At 38.6% G+C, this 16,475-nt stretch overlaps 1 protein-coding gene across 3 annotated transcripts in view; it reads right to left on the bottom strand.

Moving 5' to 3' along the window:
* Positions 1-16,475, bottom strand: part of FOCAD (focadhesin) — a 118,290-nt gene that overhangs the window by 56,693 nt on the left and 45,122 nt on the right. For all 3 annotated transcript variants that reach the window (XM_074569619.1, XM_074569621.1, XM_074569620.1), the window contains 4 exons: positions 12,276-12,380; positions 11,762-11,863; positions 11,097-11,227; positions 9,254-9,380 (listed from right to left, as the gene is read on the bottom strand). In XM_074569619.1, coding sequence (XP_074425720.1) covers positions 9,254-9,380; positions 11,097-11,227; positions 11,762-11,863; positions 12,276-12,380 — 465 coding nt within the window. The remainder of the gene's footprint in view (positions 1-9,253; positions 9,381-11,096; positions 11,228-11,761; positions 11,864-12,275; positions 12,381-16,475) is intronic.

The raw sequence follows: 16,475 nt of genomic DNA, 5'->3' as shown, positions 1-16,475 counted from the left end.
TTTCCTTTCACAAACAAAAAGGATTTACTTTATTTACTGTATGTATAAAACATTCATACTAAGGGCAGAGATTATATTAATATACTACTGATGTGAAATCTATTGATACATATCTATTGAGATGTGGAAGTCTAGCAGAAATTCAATTTTTCTACCAGCTAAAAGAAACAGCCTGTGTTGCCAAACAAGTTTCCAAATACTGAACATTTGATTGAACGGTATAGGTATATTTACTTGCAGAAAGATGTGATGAAAGATGAAGTACTTCAGTACAGCAATATACATATGCCAGACTATGCAACTTTGGATTGTTCTCTTTTGGTAATCAATGACTTGCCAGTCTGTAGCACGCTCAACATGCACTGAAATGTACTACTAGATTGCAACTGTCAACATGCTGTCTCAGTCAAGATCACAGAATACCAAACATGACACACGGTCCCAAAATACACCAAGTCTAAGAAGCTGTATTACTTGAGAGATTAACTCCTTAGGGAAAAAAAGCAGGAATATATTAAACAAAAAATGTTAATATTACATTCACGCTTTTTGGTGGGCCTTTTCAGCTTTTCAAAATCAAATGTTTCCATTTCCTCACTCACCACTGCTGCGATATTGCTCTGGAAGGCGAAAGGTAAAGAAGACCATCTTATTCACTTTCATGGTATTTATATTTAGGGGATTTGTTTTTAAATAAAAGGACATTCAAACAAAAGAAAGTGCTTTAGCTATCAAAAAATTTGCCAAAGTTTCAGACGTGACCCTTCATCATAACACTGCCATTATCTGAAGCCCTAAAGTAGAGGGTGGAATTAAAAAGAATCTTCAATTTGGATAAGCTCCTGAGGTACTGGCCAGGCACTGAGACAAAATCCCAGATGCATGATATCAGTTAGTTGTCCAAAGCCCAAAGGTGTGCAGCTACAGTCTGACATACATTATAAAATCAAAGAACTGATGGCACAAGTCTCGCAGAATGTTGAGATGCTAGGAGGACTGAGCAGCACGAAGAGTCTTAATTGCAGGACAGAAAAGGATGCTCTTGTCTAAGGCATTCTCCTGTCTTCTCAGGATGTGGCACTCCAGACCTCTACCGAACACAGAATCATCTTCACCACAGTCCCATTAAACAGCTGTGCATGAAGCTAAACAACACAGTTAAGAATCAGTGGAATTCTCCAAAGTCAGTGTTTTCTCAGGTTAGAAAGACACATATTTTTCTGTCAGCTAGTTAAAAAGCTCTGTATTGAAGAACTGCTCACATTTCTAGAATCCATGACCCTATTGGGAACGCTCAAACACCACTTCACATTCAATTCAACACAGTGACAGAAATAAGCATCAGCCTGTATCAAACCATTTATTCAATGAAACGACAAAACTCCAAAGACATTACCGTAGTTTGAGTAACAATATTTTCAGTTCAGTGGTGTTCAATTACATAATCACAATTTAGAGCCACTGAGCAAGGTTCCTTTCACATTTTTGACAAAATTAAAACTCTCTTACTGTATGATAGTTCTGATCTTTTAATGGAAATCCAGAAACGTATCAACACCACCCATAATGTTCCTGCTCTTATAAAGAGCACTTCCAACAGAGTTCCCAGTACAAAGCAGATGGTCCTGTAAGACACCACTCTCATAGCTGCCAGCTTCAACATGGAAATTTAATTCAATAATCCAAAACCCAAGTGTCAGATCAAAAAAAAAAGTCCCAACCAGATTCTGGTTCTTTGCAATTAAGGTGGGAATGTTTGAAAATTGCATTGCTGCATCCAGAAATCATAAAATACTGGCATTTTGGAAACTAGCTTTTTAAGAATGCAAAAAGGGAAAGTTTTCTAAATATCATAAAATAACTTCAAAATACCATAGGTGTATGTTTGTGTGTTTCATTTCTTATTGAATGCCTTTAAGGCAAATACACATCCTTCAAATGATTACATTGTCTTCTGCGACAATATAAGGCGTGTTTATTTTGCATGCTTCCCAGCCAAAACCAACACATTGCTCTTGCATACTCAGTTGATAGCCTTGGAGCTTGCAGGAATAACATTTTTTTTCCTCATTTTAAACACTGCTGGTGTCAGGAGAGGAAGAATTTGTTACTAAAGGACAACAGAACCAATATGAGTTCATTCGCACTGAAAGAAATTCATTAAAAGCAGCCAAGGACAGTTTGGAAGGAGAGATTTGTTAAGAGGGGCATGTGTGTATGTTTTTTGTCTTAGCTAAAGAAGTAGTGCAGCTTGGAATACACAACAACTTAAAATTTTTTGCTGCATTCTGAGAAAAAGGAGAGTTCACAGTATGTCTCACCTGTCCAAAGATTTCTGACAACTAAGTGCTTGTTTTTGAAGCGGATCTCACACCACTTCAGACTGATTAATAACCCAAATAAATGTGGTGATTTGATCTGAGGAAGGAACATGATTTAACCTGGCTAAACATCATCTGGCACACAAGAAGTACAGAAGCTAGAGCATATTATAACCATCACTGAGCATAGCTGTGCATTCTGGCCTGTCATTAATGGACTTCATTCTCAGTTGCTGTAACACTAAATTTCCTTTTAAAAAAAATTGTTTTTAAGTCTTAAAAGGTTAAGACTGTAGAATGCTTTTGACTCCTTTCAGAAGGAATTTTCTAGACTTACAACATCACGGCAGTCATACAGACAGCCTCCTACCAAATGAAATACTGTGAAGAAACCAATGGAGCAGGGGATGGGAACAGTGCAGAAGATAAGAGAAACGTACAAATTTTTTAGAAGTGAATAAACAAAAACATTATAAAAGTAGTAACAATCTTGACATGATGTCTTTCTGGAGGAATAGGAGACTGTGGTAAACATGTTGTGATGAACTCTCTCTGCTAGTTATGAAACCCCAAGGAAAAGCCCTGTGATTCCAGAGTCACTACTCAGCTGGACAAAGCTGTCCTCTGAAAATGCAATAAACTCTAGGAAACTAGCAAGGTAAGAGAACTTTACTTCATGACACTGATATGACAATTACTGTCTGCAGAAAAAGAATCAATCAGAAAATTTATGTCCACAGATCTAGACACACTAGGTTCGTACTTTGGTAAAAGTTCTTTTGAAGTCTGTGTTCTTTATGTTCTCTGTTTTTTTCATTCTGGGTCTGTTCAAATTGACGTATCATTGTCCTCTTGAGATCTTAACAACCACATAACTTAGCTCTCAGTGCTTCTGGTACAGTGCATTTCATTATTTTTAAAATCTATTTTAAAATAGCAAGCATACTGCTAGAGGGGAAAAACTAAAAGCTAAGATTTACTGATGTCAAGGAAAGAAAAAGCACTCTTCCTTCAGGTGACCTACTGCCCTAAGAGGGTGGGGAAATAATGGGAAAAAACAGGGAACAACAACATTGAACTCAACTTTGACTTCTGATCTGAGGGGAAGCAAGTCAGAGAAGCACATCATTTTAAGCCATGTTTCCTCCAAGACAAACGTCCACTCATACCAAACCTCAGCAAGGTTGGTGCATCAAGTCAATCACAGAATCCTTGATTAGGATCCTAATCCTGGATCCGGCTACATAGGGACTATTTCACTTGCTCTGCACAGAGAAATGCTGGCTTTAACAATTGTAAAAAAATAGGTGCAAAAATTGCTTGTAAGATTTCTTAGGCCTTTATGGTTGTTTGGGTTCATTCTTTGATATCTGCAGGTATCACCACCCCTTCCAGTGAACACAAATTGCAAGATTCGTCTCCTTTTGGGTGCATTATGGACCAGAACACTTGCACAACAGCTCTCAAGCCTTTTGGTTGTGGTTGGCATAGCTGATTGTTCCCTACGATCACAGTGCTGCAGCGACCATCTTACAGCCTATGTTTTCTATTGTAGAAATCAAATGAGAAAAGAGTTTTTCTTCTTGATTTTTTTTTTTTTGAAGTCAAGACATGTTTATACTGCTCAAAACTTCTGGCACTCTGAAAAAATAACTTAAGCAGAAATGGGGTCTTCAAATAGCCTAGAAAACACAGCTGGGAACAGGTCTTATTTAACAGCTTTCTAAACAACTCCATTAGCTCTTAGCAACCTTAACATCTCTTCCTAGAGTATACACAACAGAAAAAGGGGTATTCCAGTACAATCACAATTTCTATGAAGACAATTGAGTAGGTTCAGCAGAAAAGCAAACAGATTCCTTTGTCTGTCATTGTTTCAAAATGATCCTCAGGTAGCTACTATTGAGTTATTTATCTTTCTTTCTAGCTTTTTAGTAAAATCTTAAAACTGAATCAGTGTATCCAGGCAGTAAATATGTTGGTAACCAAGTCAACATACAGTATTCATCATCTATCGCAGAGCAGTTCTACATCTTTCACGATGATTGACTGAAATTCAGAATCTCCTCTAAACTACAATTAGGATAAAACCTATCAGAATCTTTCCAGAACACGTAATTGCAGCAAAACCCACCAGAAACATCCTCTATTGCAAAGTGTTACAACTACAAAAATACCTGCAACCTGCAAAAAGTAAAGGGCATATCATGCTTTGCGTAAGTGCTACACACTGTGAGTGATCAATAAATCCCTACAATGGAAGAAGGCTCAGATGGGCAGAGGTGATGTGCTCATCAGAGAATAACACAACGTGGGACTGACCATAGCTATTGTGAAGAAACTGACTCAACACAAAGAGAACCTTTGGTTTGGATATACAGCTATAAACAGTTCAGTGGACCAACTGTTGGTATAAATGTTTCTCCCCAGTTCATTAAAAGAGTGTGAACATGTTCCTGAGTCAGTCAGACCAGCATATGAGGGTGTGAATACGTGGCTCAGTCCAACATAGAGGATAAAAAGTAGACAACCAATAAAAGAATTTCAAAGAGAGCAATGGGTCTGAGCTAGCTTCAACCCACAAATTCCTTCCTGGCAACTGTTGGCGCTCAGCATCATCATGGTGAGCATATTATAAAGACTGGTAATCATGATTGGTATTGTAATTAAACTGTATATTGCAATGGCTGTATTTTGCTAATAGTAACTTAAGTTTGTATTGTATTGTGATTACAGTATATTTTGTATCACTCTGCTGAATCAGAAATCCTGTGTAACAACAACTATCTTCAAATAAGTAAATTTGATACTACATATTACATAGCCCACGCACAGAATAGCTAAAATAACCTGGTCAGAGACTATTGGACTCTGACACACACAGTGGTAATGAAAAATGATCCTTGCCCTGTAACATTTGTGGACAAATACGGTCTAGGAATAAATTAGAGTAAATAAAACCATCTTCTTCTCAAAACACGTTTTGCCCACTACTCCAAAACTAGCTGACTTGACAACATGATGGTGCCACAGAGGCAGAAGCACTACTATTAATCCTGAGAATTAACAGCCAAATCACTCCTCAATGCCATTTCCACAGTAAAAGGTTTGGCCATGAACGTTCTGTCTACAGACTATGTGTCCACATTCAAATGCAAAATGCTTACACTGAAATTTCAGCTACAAAAGGGGAACTCTTTTTGTGGATTACACAAGCAGTTTTCTAGTTTCTGCTAACAGATTGTAAGTATTTAGAGCTCAAGTTTCCTTAATTTATTTTGTCTGCAATGAATGCAACATGAAGACCAAAAGTAGTAATATGCAAGTTAAAAGCTACTGTTACTGTTTTAAATTACAAAATTTAATACAACATTTTTTAAAGTTATAAGTCATATTGTGTGGTCTGAAGAAAACAAAATTTTCCTAAGCTTAGAAAAAGTAGTAACTTCTCCATCTAAAATACACTAATGAATTTAGTCTTTCTGAAGCCATTCAGTGTCCCTTAAACTATCGCTATATACCATTTCTTACAAAAAGTACAAGAGTACTAGCTATATCTCATTAGCAAAACCAGAAGACAAGGTTAGAATTCTGTTCCAGCCTTGACAAAAAAAAAAAAGCAAATAAAGTGTCAAAAATACATAAAATGGCAAAGCTTGGGAAAGCAAAACTAGAGAGAGGAAGAGAAGAAAACAACATGGTAGCACCAGCTAGACCACACTAGCATGCCACACATCCTAATCATGTGACAGAAAATGAAGTTGCCACTGTAGTGAATGTTTCCAAGACGAAATGAGGTTGGGTGCAGAGGTAGGTGCAGGAGGAGGAACTGTGTGTGACTATGTAACATAATGCATTCCTATGATGAAAAATTACATTTACATTGCCACAGCATCTTTTACATTTCCAACTTTCAAAACCCAGAAATTGCACCAGTGATGAAGATGCACTGAAATGGATTTTGGTATCCGACTTGAAAGTGGAGCTGGTAACATGATCTTCATTCAGTGAGGGCCTAAATCACACAGTTCAGATGCCGGGGGGGTGGGGAGGCAGGGGGGGAAGCAGCATCAGCACTTTCAGGAACAGTAGCAGGTAATCAGGAAATCAAGTAAAACAGCACATATTCTGATGGTGGGTGTTCACCAGACCAGTCAGACTGCATGCAGGCCTACAAGGTTACTAGTCCACTTATTTTACTCTCTCATTAAGTATGTGGAAAACCTCCTGGGAGCCTGGCATCTCCCTTCACCAGCAGATCTGCACAGGTATGGAATTGCACCTACATTACTGGCTAAAGAGTTCAAATAGAAATTACGATGTTAACTATGTGTACAAGGCTAAGGATATAGGTAAGAAAAAAGAGAATGAGGAGTAAATCAGACCTGAGAAAGTGAGAAGTGAAACTGGCAGAAACTTGAGCCCAAGAACGATCCCCTGATAACAACATCTCAACACAAACCCACCATTTTAAGAGTACAGTTTTTAAGTGTACGCTGTTTAAACAACATCCAGATTTGTAATCCCTACTAAATGTTAAACTCAGTCAGCATAATTTGTTCTCATACAACTTTTAAGTTCATGATATTACTCTGCTATGCTAGCTTCTTTCTGATCAATAAAACAAATAAATGTGGTCAGAGGGAATAAACAGCAAGAAACCACTTCCACAAAAAGCTTGGAAAGGAGTTTTAAATACTATGCTTTGCATTTTCATTCTTGAACGTTTCTTGGCTTGTGTACGGTACTCGATGCATGAAATCAATTAGATGCCAGGATAGATGGCCTCATAGGAAGTACACTGGCTTCTGTTGAAGTCAGTGGGGAAAAAACCAAAATATTTGCCTAGAAATAGGAAATGTGGCCTGGCAATAATTGTGTGTATTTTACATTTTTGACATGCAAGTTACTGTGCATTATTGATTAAAGGCCTTTTCTTATAACTAGCAAAAAAAAAAAAGGGGGGGGGGAATAGTACATACTTTGGGTAAAGCCATTACATTTACACAAAACAATTACTGCAGTCAACAATATAGAAAACTATTCTTCCACAACATTTGACCACAAAAATATAATCAATGTTACAACACATTTTATTATAGCATTACTTTTAAAAAGGAGCCTTTCTGAGACTTTCAGAACTCAGCTTTGACAAAACCACACACTGTACAGGGTTCCATCGTCAGCTACATCAACACTATACATAAGAAAACACAATTCCTTATACCGGTGGAGAAGTTGACTGAAAATAAGGTGCTCACTAAAATCCTGCAGCTAAGCAGCTGCACATGGAAAAGCTCAAAGAGATTAAATCCCTTTTCCATGGTTATCTATTGAGACAGTGGCAGAGAAAGAAAGCACCAGAACAAAACCTTCTGACCAACCTCTACGATTATGCTCTTTAAGGTTTCTCTACTGCAAACTGGAGTCTAAATACTAAATAAGGGACAGATTGCATTACTTAACCCAAATGGTTACCCAGCTTACCAAACCACAAGAGAATTCTCTATAAAGTTTCAGTATAACTGGGTGGCAGATCTGGACTCCCAGAACACTACACTGGCATGACAGTGGGAAACAAAGCAAGGTGAGGAGTGCCTGTAAGAATTAGGACGGGAAAAAATGGTACACGTCTACGAAGCGGTTATTTCCTTCCTCCCTTCTACCTTGAGTACCTGGAGTTGTCTCAGACTTCCATTTCTTAACAGTAGTACAGTACATCTGTTCTCAAATGAGGTTTTTATAGTATGATGTGACAATTGTCATAGGCCTAGCTCCTATTTCTTTGCATGAAACTAAGTCTAAATATATTCCAGCCTGGGAAAAACACTGCTTAAATACTTAAATGCACTCAAAGAGTCTACGTGACTTTAAGAAGAGCCAAACTCCATACCAAAAGCAAACACAGTAATTACATTACCCTGAATAAGTTGTTTCTTAGTAACCGTTGTCTGAAGCTTTTTAACTATTTTGAATACTAGTCTCTATGGACCGCGAACCAGCAGTTCTTGAACTGCTGACATGATTTCAGATGTGTAACGTTGCAATGGCTGGAGACTTTTGTTGGATTGGCCTCACTGCAGTAAACACTGCACTAAAAGTGAAGAAACGGATAAGCTTAAAATTGCTGTTTGGCAGAGAATGTGTACTCAAATATTCCTGCAGGCTATCATTAGTCCTCTAACTCAGATGGCCTGCATAGTCCACAGTTTGTCTATGGTGTGATTCACAGCATGTCTGCACCTGCATCACCACGTCTGGGACGTCAATGGTGGAAACAAAAAGCTGTGGCTCCTAACTCAGGATATTGTAGGATCACAGAACAATTTGGATGGGAAGGGACCTTAGGATATTTCTAGTCCAACCTTCTTCTCAAAGCAGGGTCACTCAGAGTTTTATCCAAAAGGAACATGAAAACCTCCAAGGATGGAGGCAGTACAACCTCTCTGGACACCAATGCTCACTTGTCCTCTTCATCAGTAAGTATGAATGCACTAGAGTAAAACAGAAGCCTCTCCATTACAAGTGATTTCACTCTCTATCAGGTCCACTATGTGAATAAGACCCAGCAGTGCAGGCCAGTAAGAAGGTAACAAAAATGACAATACTTACACACTTTTCCACCCAATCAGAATCACGTGCCAAACAGCTGTTCTTTTCAAACCTCACAGAAAAATGCATGAGAGGATGCTGACCTAAAATTCTAACCCATGCACTGAAGGGCTGACCTGCTGCAGAACAAACTCACAATACAATTTCCCAGGAACAATTAACTGATGTTGGAAGAGAGGAATCGAATATTTCAGAAGAAGAAAAAAATAATTCAGCAACAATCTAATGTACTCTTGAAAAACAAAAAGAGCATACTAGGAAAAAAGTCCGTGATCCACAAGCAAAACATGAAACACAGGGACAAGACAATTTAATCTTACCTCAGACTCACAAAGTGCCTGAAGACCCTGTAACACTATGGCAGCAGGTGAAGCTTGATCAGGTTTTGTGCATTCATTTAATATCTGGGAAATTGCAGCCAACATGTCTGCTCCGTGCTGGTATGGCCTAAAGCAAAAACCATGAAGATACAAGGTAATATTCATGCATTCACACAAATTTTATTCTATACAGCAAAATTCATTAAGTATTGGTTTTAAGTGACAACTAGAACAGACTAAAATTAGGAAGAAAAAACAGATACAAGGGAGGATATGATAGAGAGCTTTAAAGGCTGAGTGACATGGGGAATTAAATCAGCAGGCATCAAATTCCAAATAAAAGATCACCCACTGGTTAAGCTATGGAAGTTTTTGTCCAAGTATGTTGTGTATGCTAAAAGATTATATCATTGAAGAAGTGACTGAGAAGGAAAATCCACGCGTGCTATTAAAGACACTTTTCTTTGCTTCTTTGGCATAGTCTTAGAATCATAGAATGGTCTGGGTTGGAAGGGACCTTGAAGATCACCTAGTTCCAACCCCCCTGCCATGGGCAGTGACACCTTCCACTAGACCAGGCTGCTCAAAGCCCCGTCCAGCCTGGTCTTCTCTACTGTGTATCAGTGGAGATTCTGGCAGCAAGACTTTTGGTCCTCTTACATCACATAGGAACGTTTTTCCAAATTTTTTGCTGATGCAATGTCATTTTTCTCTCCTTCATTGACTGCATGGGCTACTAGTTTGCTTTCCAGTCTTTTAGTATCCATTCAGTTTTATTAGGTGGTGGAGGGGACGTGTCAACTGCTGATTCAGCAGTTCCTCCTACTGTTTCTGCAAGAACTTGGGCTAAGTAGCATTTGGGTAGGTGATTTATATGCATGGAACATTTAGGCTTCCTCTATTTGCTCTCACTTTCTTCCAAATAATTTCTAAATTCATGAAGAAAGTGAATGCATCTGGACTCTAACTACACCACTTACCTGGCAAAAAGAATATTACAGCTGCATTGAGATTCATCTCTTGCTTTTAACTTTTTTTTGATTTTTTATTTTAATATTTCTTGAAAAATGCTGTTCGGCAAAATTAAAGAAGGCTGAAGAAGCAAAGGAAAGGGTATTTTCTTTAATAACTTTTTTGTTTCAGTTGGTGATTGAAAGATACATGAATCTTCCCAGCTTAGCAACTGACTTTCAAGAAGAAAAGTGAAAAGTAGAAGCCAAAGATAGGTGGCAAAGAGAAAAGATGGTATTGTGCACATCAAAACAGAAACTAATTGATAATATGTTTAAAAATAATCTTTACAGGAACTGTAAATTATTATCAAGTAATGATATCCCGTGGATTGTTAGAACTGGAGAGGATCAATATATCGTCCAGTTAGACTTGTACAGCTGTGTTCTTTGGTCAGTATTATATCTGAATAAAGACCAGTAATCTGCATGTGACAAAATATACTTTTCAGAAAAGCACATGATCTTTCTTTGAATAGATCAAAAGAGATCATTAGCTGCTGCTTCTAATAGTTCATCACTCTCTTTCTATAGTTTGGAGGTGGTATGCTTTAAGTTTCTACTCCGGATCAGTACAGGTCACATGCTTTGTTTCAGGATGAAGACATTGACATTTTCACATTATTTTTACACTGTAATTAATAGAAGGCACATGTAACTCAAAACTCACCAGCTGGTCAGATTAGCAATGCCTGAGTCAGTATCTCATAGAACTAGGAAAATATTACCCACAATTAACATAACAGCGTGGTAAAAATAATTACACAACTTTTCTGGGGGAAAGAAAAAGTTTTCCCTTACAAAGACATAAGATGGATAACACTTGCGCTTACCTCTGCTTACATATATCTCTTATACAAGCAGCTTTAGCAATCAGCTTTTCCCATTGAGCATCTTTGTCAACAGACAAAGAGGGCATATCAGACATCCCCAAGAACTTCTGCAATTCTGGGTAAATTCGATCCTAGAAAAGATTTAATTTCAAAACTATCATCACACCTTCAAAAGTTGGTACACAGGACAGGGTGGAAGGTGCTATCACTTTTACATAACTTCTAAATACCACTTTTGTGGCATACCATACTTAATTTTTCTTTATCTAATGCTTAATCTAATGCTGCATTGAGATTTAACTGGCTTTTGCAGACCAAATCTCTATTGCTACTTTACGAACAGAGAAGCAAATTACTACCATGGAACTAAGGTCTTGTTATTACTGCACATTATGAAAAGCAGAAAGCTGTCCTTCAAACAATTTTTTTTTCCTAATTCCAGTCTCAAACCTGATGAAACGAAAACGAGGCTTCATGTAAGACATACTATTGAAATTTTTCACTAAAACAGAATCAATAGAGGCACCACTTCCACCATTTACTTTATAAGGCTGATAATGAGATAGTAGTATAAGCAATGTTCCAAAATCAGTTTCCTTCCTTGGTTAGAGGTAATGAATTTTTCAACAACACTTACGTTAGTGACACTACAAGAATGTTCTAACCTGTTTTTCCCATAAGGATGTCATCAGCCGCAAAGCAATTGCTCTAAGCTTTGGTGTGCTCCCAAGCATGTGTATGGCACGTAGAATCTGAGCTACGCAAACCTGAAAGAAATTTTTTAACCAAACGTCACTGTTATATTTTATGTGCAAGACCAAAGTCAAATCTACAAATCGTTATTTTACAACGAAATACAACAAGGAGATAACTGTCCAACTGCAATGTCAGAAAGAAAATAGAAGTGATCTCCTGAAAAAACTTTAATGCATGAATCCAAGAGCATCTTTTTATGATATATATAAAATTATGATACAGTGCAGACAATATAGTGTACATTTCACTCTTTAAAATAAATGTCCTATACCATCCAAAATAATAGAAAGTTATGTTGAAGCTAACAAATCAGTTATTTTAAGCAAACTATGCATTTCTCAGTCTAAATAATTTTTTATAAATAAATGATCTCTTACTAATACTAATAGAGTTTTTGTTTTACTAAAAAGTTTTCATTCTCACCTTGTGCACACCCAGTGTTGGCAATGTATACAATATATCTCTGTAAAGTGCAGGCTCCAAAGGTCTTCCCAATTTAAATATCAGAACTGGGATCAGATTTGGGACCTAAAATAAAACAAAATCAGGAAATAAACTTGAAGCTAGGTTGCCAACACAGTATCTTATATAAGACAGTGAACTTGTCAGAACATATCAGAAACTCCTACTGGAGTTTTGCATTATTTTCTATGGTTTTGCATTATTTTTTCTGCTAATAGGAAAGAGAAAGGAATATTCTAAAGTCTGTAATTTCATAGGACTTACAACATTTCTTTTTAATTTACCATCTTAAAAGGACCCTGTTATTCATATTCAGCTGTAACCACTGCAACAATCTAAATTCCACAATAAATTAATTTTTACTTGAAATTCCATTACAGGCACACTGAAAGGAACACGTAATTGAAAACAGTACGTTAAAATACACACGAAATCAATGAAGCAACTATTCCAATTCAGTTCTGTCATTACAGAGGAATTCTGATAATGCTACTATCATCTTCTACAAAACTATCATATAATAAAAAAATAAAATATATCATTTACTGCCCGATCAAGGGGAGCTTATTGGCAAAGCCTTCCTACTCCAGCTATAGGAGGCATCACACTCACAGGCTCTCGTCCTGCTGGGGGACTTCAACCACACCAACATCTACTGGAAAAGTAGCACAGCGAGCTGTAGGCAGTCCAGGAGACTCCTGGATCGCACTGAGGATAACTTCTTAAGCCAGGTAACACACAGCCCCACCAGAGGGGATGAGATACTATACCTCATGGTCACCAATGCAAGTGAGCTAACTGGTGATGTCAAGATTGGGGGCAGTTTGGACTGCAGTGAACATGCATTGTTGGAGTTCGCAGTCCCGAGGGGTATGGATCAGGTAAAGAGTAAAGTCAAGACCCTGAATTTTAGGAAAGCAAACTTCCAGCTCTTCAGGGAGTTACTCAATAGGACCCCCTTGGAAACTTCCTTCAGGGACAAGGGAGCAAAAACGGACTTTTCTTTAATATCTTTAAGGATGCTTTCCAGAGTGCAAGAACTCTCGATCCCCAGGTGCATGAAATCAGGAAAGGAAGGCAAGAGTCCAGCATCCCTGAGTTGAGACCTGCTGGTCAAACTAAAGGGCAAGAAGGAAATGCACAGTCAGTGGAAGCAGGGACAGGTATCCCGGGAAAAATATAGGGACGCTGCCCCGTTGTGTAGGGATGGGGTCAAGAAGGCCATGGCTCAGCTGAACCTGAGGTTGGCAAGGGATGCAAAGAATAATAAGAGCTTCTACAGGTTCAATCAGCCAGAAAAGGAAGGTCAAAGAAAGTGTAACCCCACTGATAAGCAAGACTGGCAAATTAGTAACAATGCACAAGGAGAAGGCTAAGGTACTCAACAACTTTTTTACCTCAGTCTTCACTGTTAATCTCTTCTCACACTTCTCGAGTGAATGGACCACAAGACAGGCACTGAAAGAACAAAGTTCCTCCCACTGTAAGAGAAGATCAGGTTTGGAATCTGAGGAACCTGAATTTACAGAAGTCTATGGGACCTGACAAGATGCATGCCAGAGTCCTGAGGGAACTGTCTGATGTAGTTACCAAGACACTCTCCATGATATTTGAAAAGTCGTGGCAGTCAGGTGAGGACCTCAGTGGCTGGATAAAGGGAAACATTGCACCCATTTTTAAAAAGGGTAGAAAGGAGGACCCTGGGAACTACTGACCTGTCAGACTCACCTCTGTGCCTAGGAAGATCATGGAACTGATCCTCCTAGAAGCTATGCTAAGGCACATGGAGGACAGGAAGGTGATTTGAGACAGCCAGCATGCCTTCCCCAAGGGCAAGTCGTGCCTGACCAACCTAGTGGCCTTCTACAATTGAGTGACTACACCAGTGGAAAAGCGAAGAGCTATGGATGCTGTCTATCTGGACTTCTGTAAGGCCTTTGACATGGTCCCCAATGATATCCTTCTCTCTAAATTGGGGAGATATGGATTTGATGGATGGCCTTTTCAATGGATGAGGAATTGGTTGGATGGTCACATCCAGAGGATAGTGGCTTAATGTCCAGGTGGAGATTGGTGACAAGTGGTGTCCCTCAGGGGTCCGTATAAGGACCGATACTGTTTAACATCTTCATTAATGACATAGACAGTGGGATTGAGTGCAGCCTCAGCAAGTTTACAGACAACACCAAGCTAAGTGATGTGGTTGAGACTCCTGAGGGATGAGACGCCATCCAGGGGACCTGGACAAGCTCAAGACGTGGGCCCATGTGAACCTCATGACGTTCAACAACGCCAAGGGTAGGGCAACCCTGGTATCAATACAGGTTCGGAGATGAAGGGATTGAGAGCAGCCCTGAGGAGAAGGACTTGAAGGTCTGGTGGATAAAAAGCTGGACATGAGCCAACAATGTGCACTCGCAGCCCATAAAGACAACTGTATCCTGGGTTGCATCAAAAGAAACATGACTGGCAGGTCGAGTGAGGTGATTCTGCCCCTCTGCTCTGGCGAAACCCCACCTGGAATACTGCATCCAGCGCTGGAGTCCTGGGCACAGGAAAGACATGGACCTGCTGGAGTGAGTCCAGAGGAGGACCACAAAAATGATCAGAAGGATGGGGTACCTCTCCTATATAGAAAGGCTGAGAGAGTTGGGGTTGTTCGCCTGCAGAAGGGAAAGATCTGGGAAGACCTTATTGCAGCCTTTCAGTATTTAAAGGGGCCTTATAAGAAAGATGGGGACAAACATTTTAGCAGGGCCTATAGCAATGGGACAAGGGTTTTAAACTAAAATAGGGTAGATTTAGACCAGATATAAGGAAGAAATTTTTTTACATTGAGGGTGATGAAACACTGGAATAGGTTGCCCAGAGAGGTAGTAGATGCCCCATCCCTAGAAACATTCAAGGTCAGGTTGGACGAGGCTCTGAGCAACCTGATCTTATTGCAGGGGGGTTGGACTAGATGACCTTTAAAGGTCCCTTCCAACCCAACCCATTCTATGATTCTACTGCATTCTTTAATATATAGTACAAAACTTTCAGAAATCTGCCCCTGAAGTCATAAGGGAGACTTATTTACCTCCATTTCCTTTTTATTTAGATCAGATTTGCAGTATTTTCATACCTGCAGGTCACTCATTTTTTTCTTGTTGCAAAATTAAATCTACTCATGATGGGCTTGCTTTTTTCCCCACTTGATTTTATGGATACTTAAAAGTAATTACACAGTACTGCTTTTCATTCTGCTTTTGTATAATAGTAATGATTTTCACTTAGCCAGGTGGGTTAGTCTTCCATAGATAAAACTTGGGTTAAAAGATAATGTCATTCTCAAGAACAGAGAAGCTAATTAGGAAATCTACTATTAGCAGTAATAAGTGGATGCAACTATTTTTGTGTCTTCTAGCTTTTAGAAAATTATTTTCCTTACATGGTAAACAGGGTATAGAGTTCTCTGTTTCACTCTTAGTGTTTACCTCTAGAGTGTGTCACCCTTGGAAGAGTTTTTTTTCTCCTCTTTAATGTTAAATTACTGTAACTTCAGAAAACTCATTCAGTAAGTCCAAGATTGAAGGGCTTAAAGCAGGAGAACAAACGTGTATTAAATGCCATACAAACTGGGCTGAGGTGAAAGACCGAGCAACTCTCAAACTCAGTGCTTACAAGACTGGATCCAATCTGCAATTCAGCAGCCTTATAGCTCTGCAACTTTATCATGGTAAGGCTGACCCTTCATATATATATAAGGGTGGTTTATAGATACAGTGATTCAAAAAACTACTAATAGGAAATTCTGCTACAACATTATCTCAATATGCATTTTTACATGAGCAGATGTCTTCAGATTGTAAAAATTTTTGACTGTACAAAGGTCCATCCCAGTCCACAGAAACTGCAGAGCAAAAATACTGAATAAAAATCCAAGATGTCTGGGATTTTACATACTTCCTTCTGCAATTTATAGTTCCAAATTACAAACTAAAAAACTCCCCACTTTTTGTTCTACAAGACATCTCTAATTTTACAGCTGAGCAATTCAAATTCGTGCTCCCACAAAGTTAAAACCCTTGTTCTAGAAGCTATATTTAATACCTAAGGAATTAACTATAATACATCATTTTTTCCTGGTTTTCCAAATACTACTTGGCATTGTTAAATAGA

The sequence above is a fragment of the Larus michahellis genome, chromosome Z (genome assembly GCF_964199755.1).
Source record: "Larus michahellis chromosome Z, bLarMic1.1, whole genome shotgun sequence".
NCBI classification, from domain to species: Eukaryota; Metazoa; Chordata; class Aves; order Charadriiformes; family Laridae; genus Larus; species Larus michahellis.
This window is presented reverse-complemented; position numbering and strand designations above follow the sequence as displayed.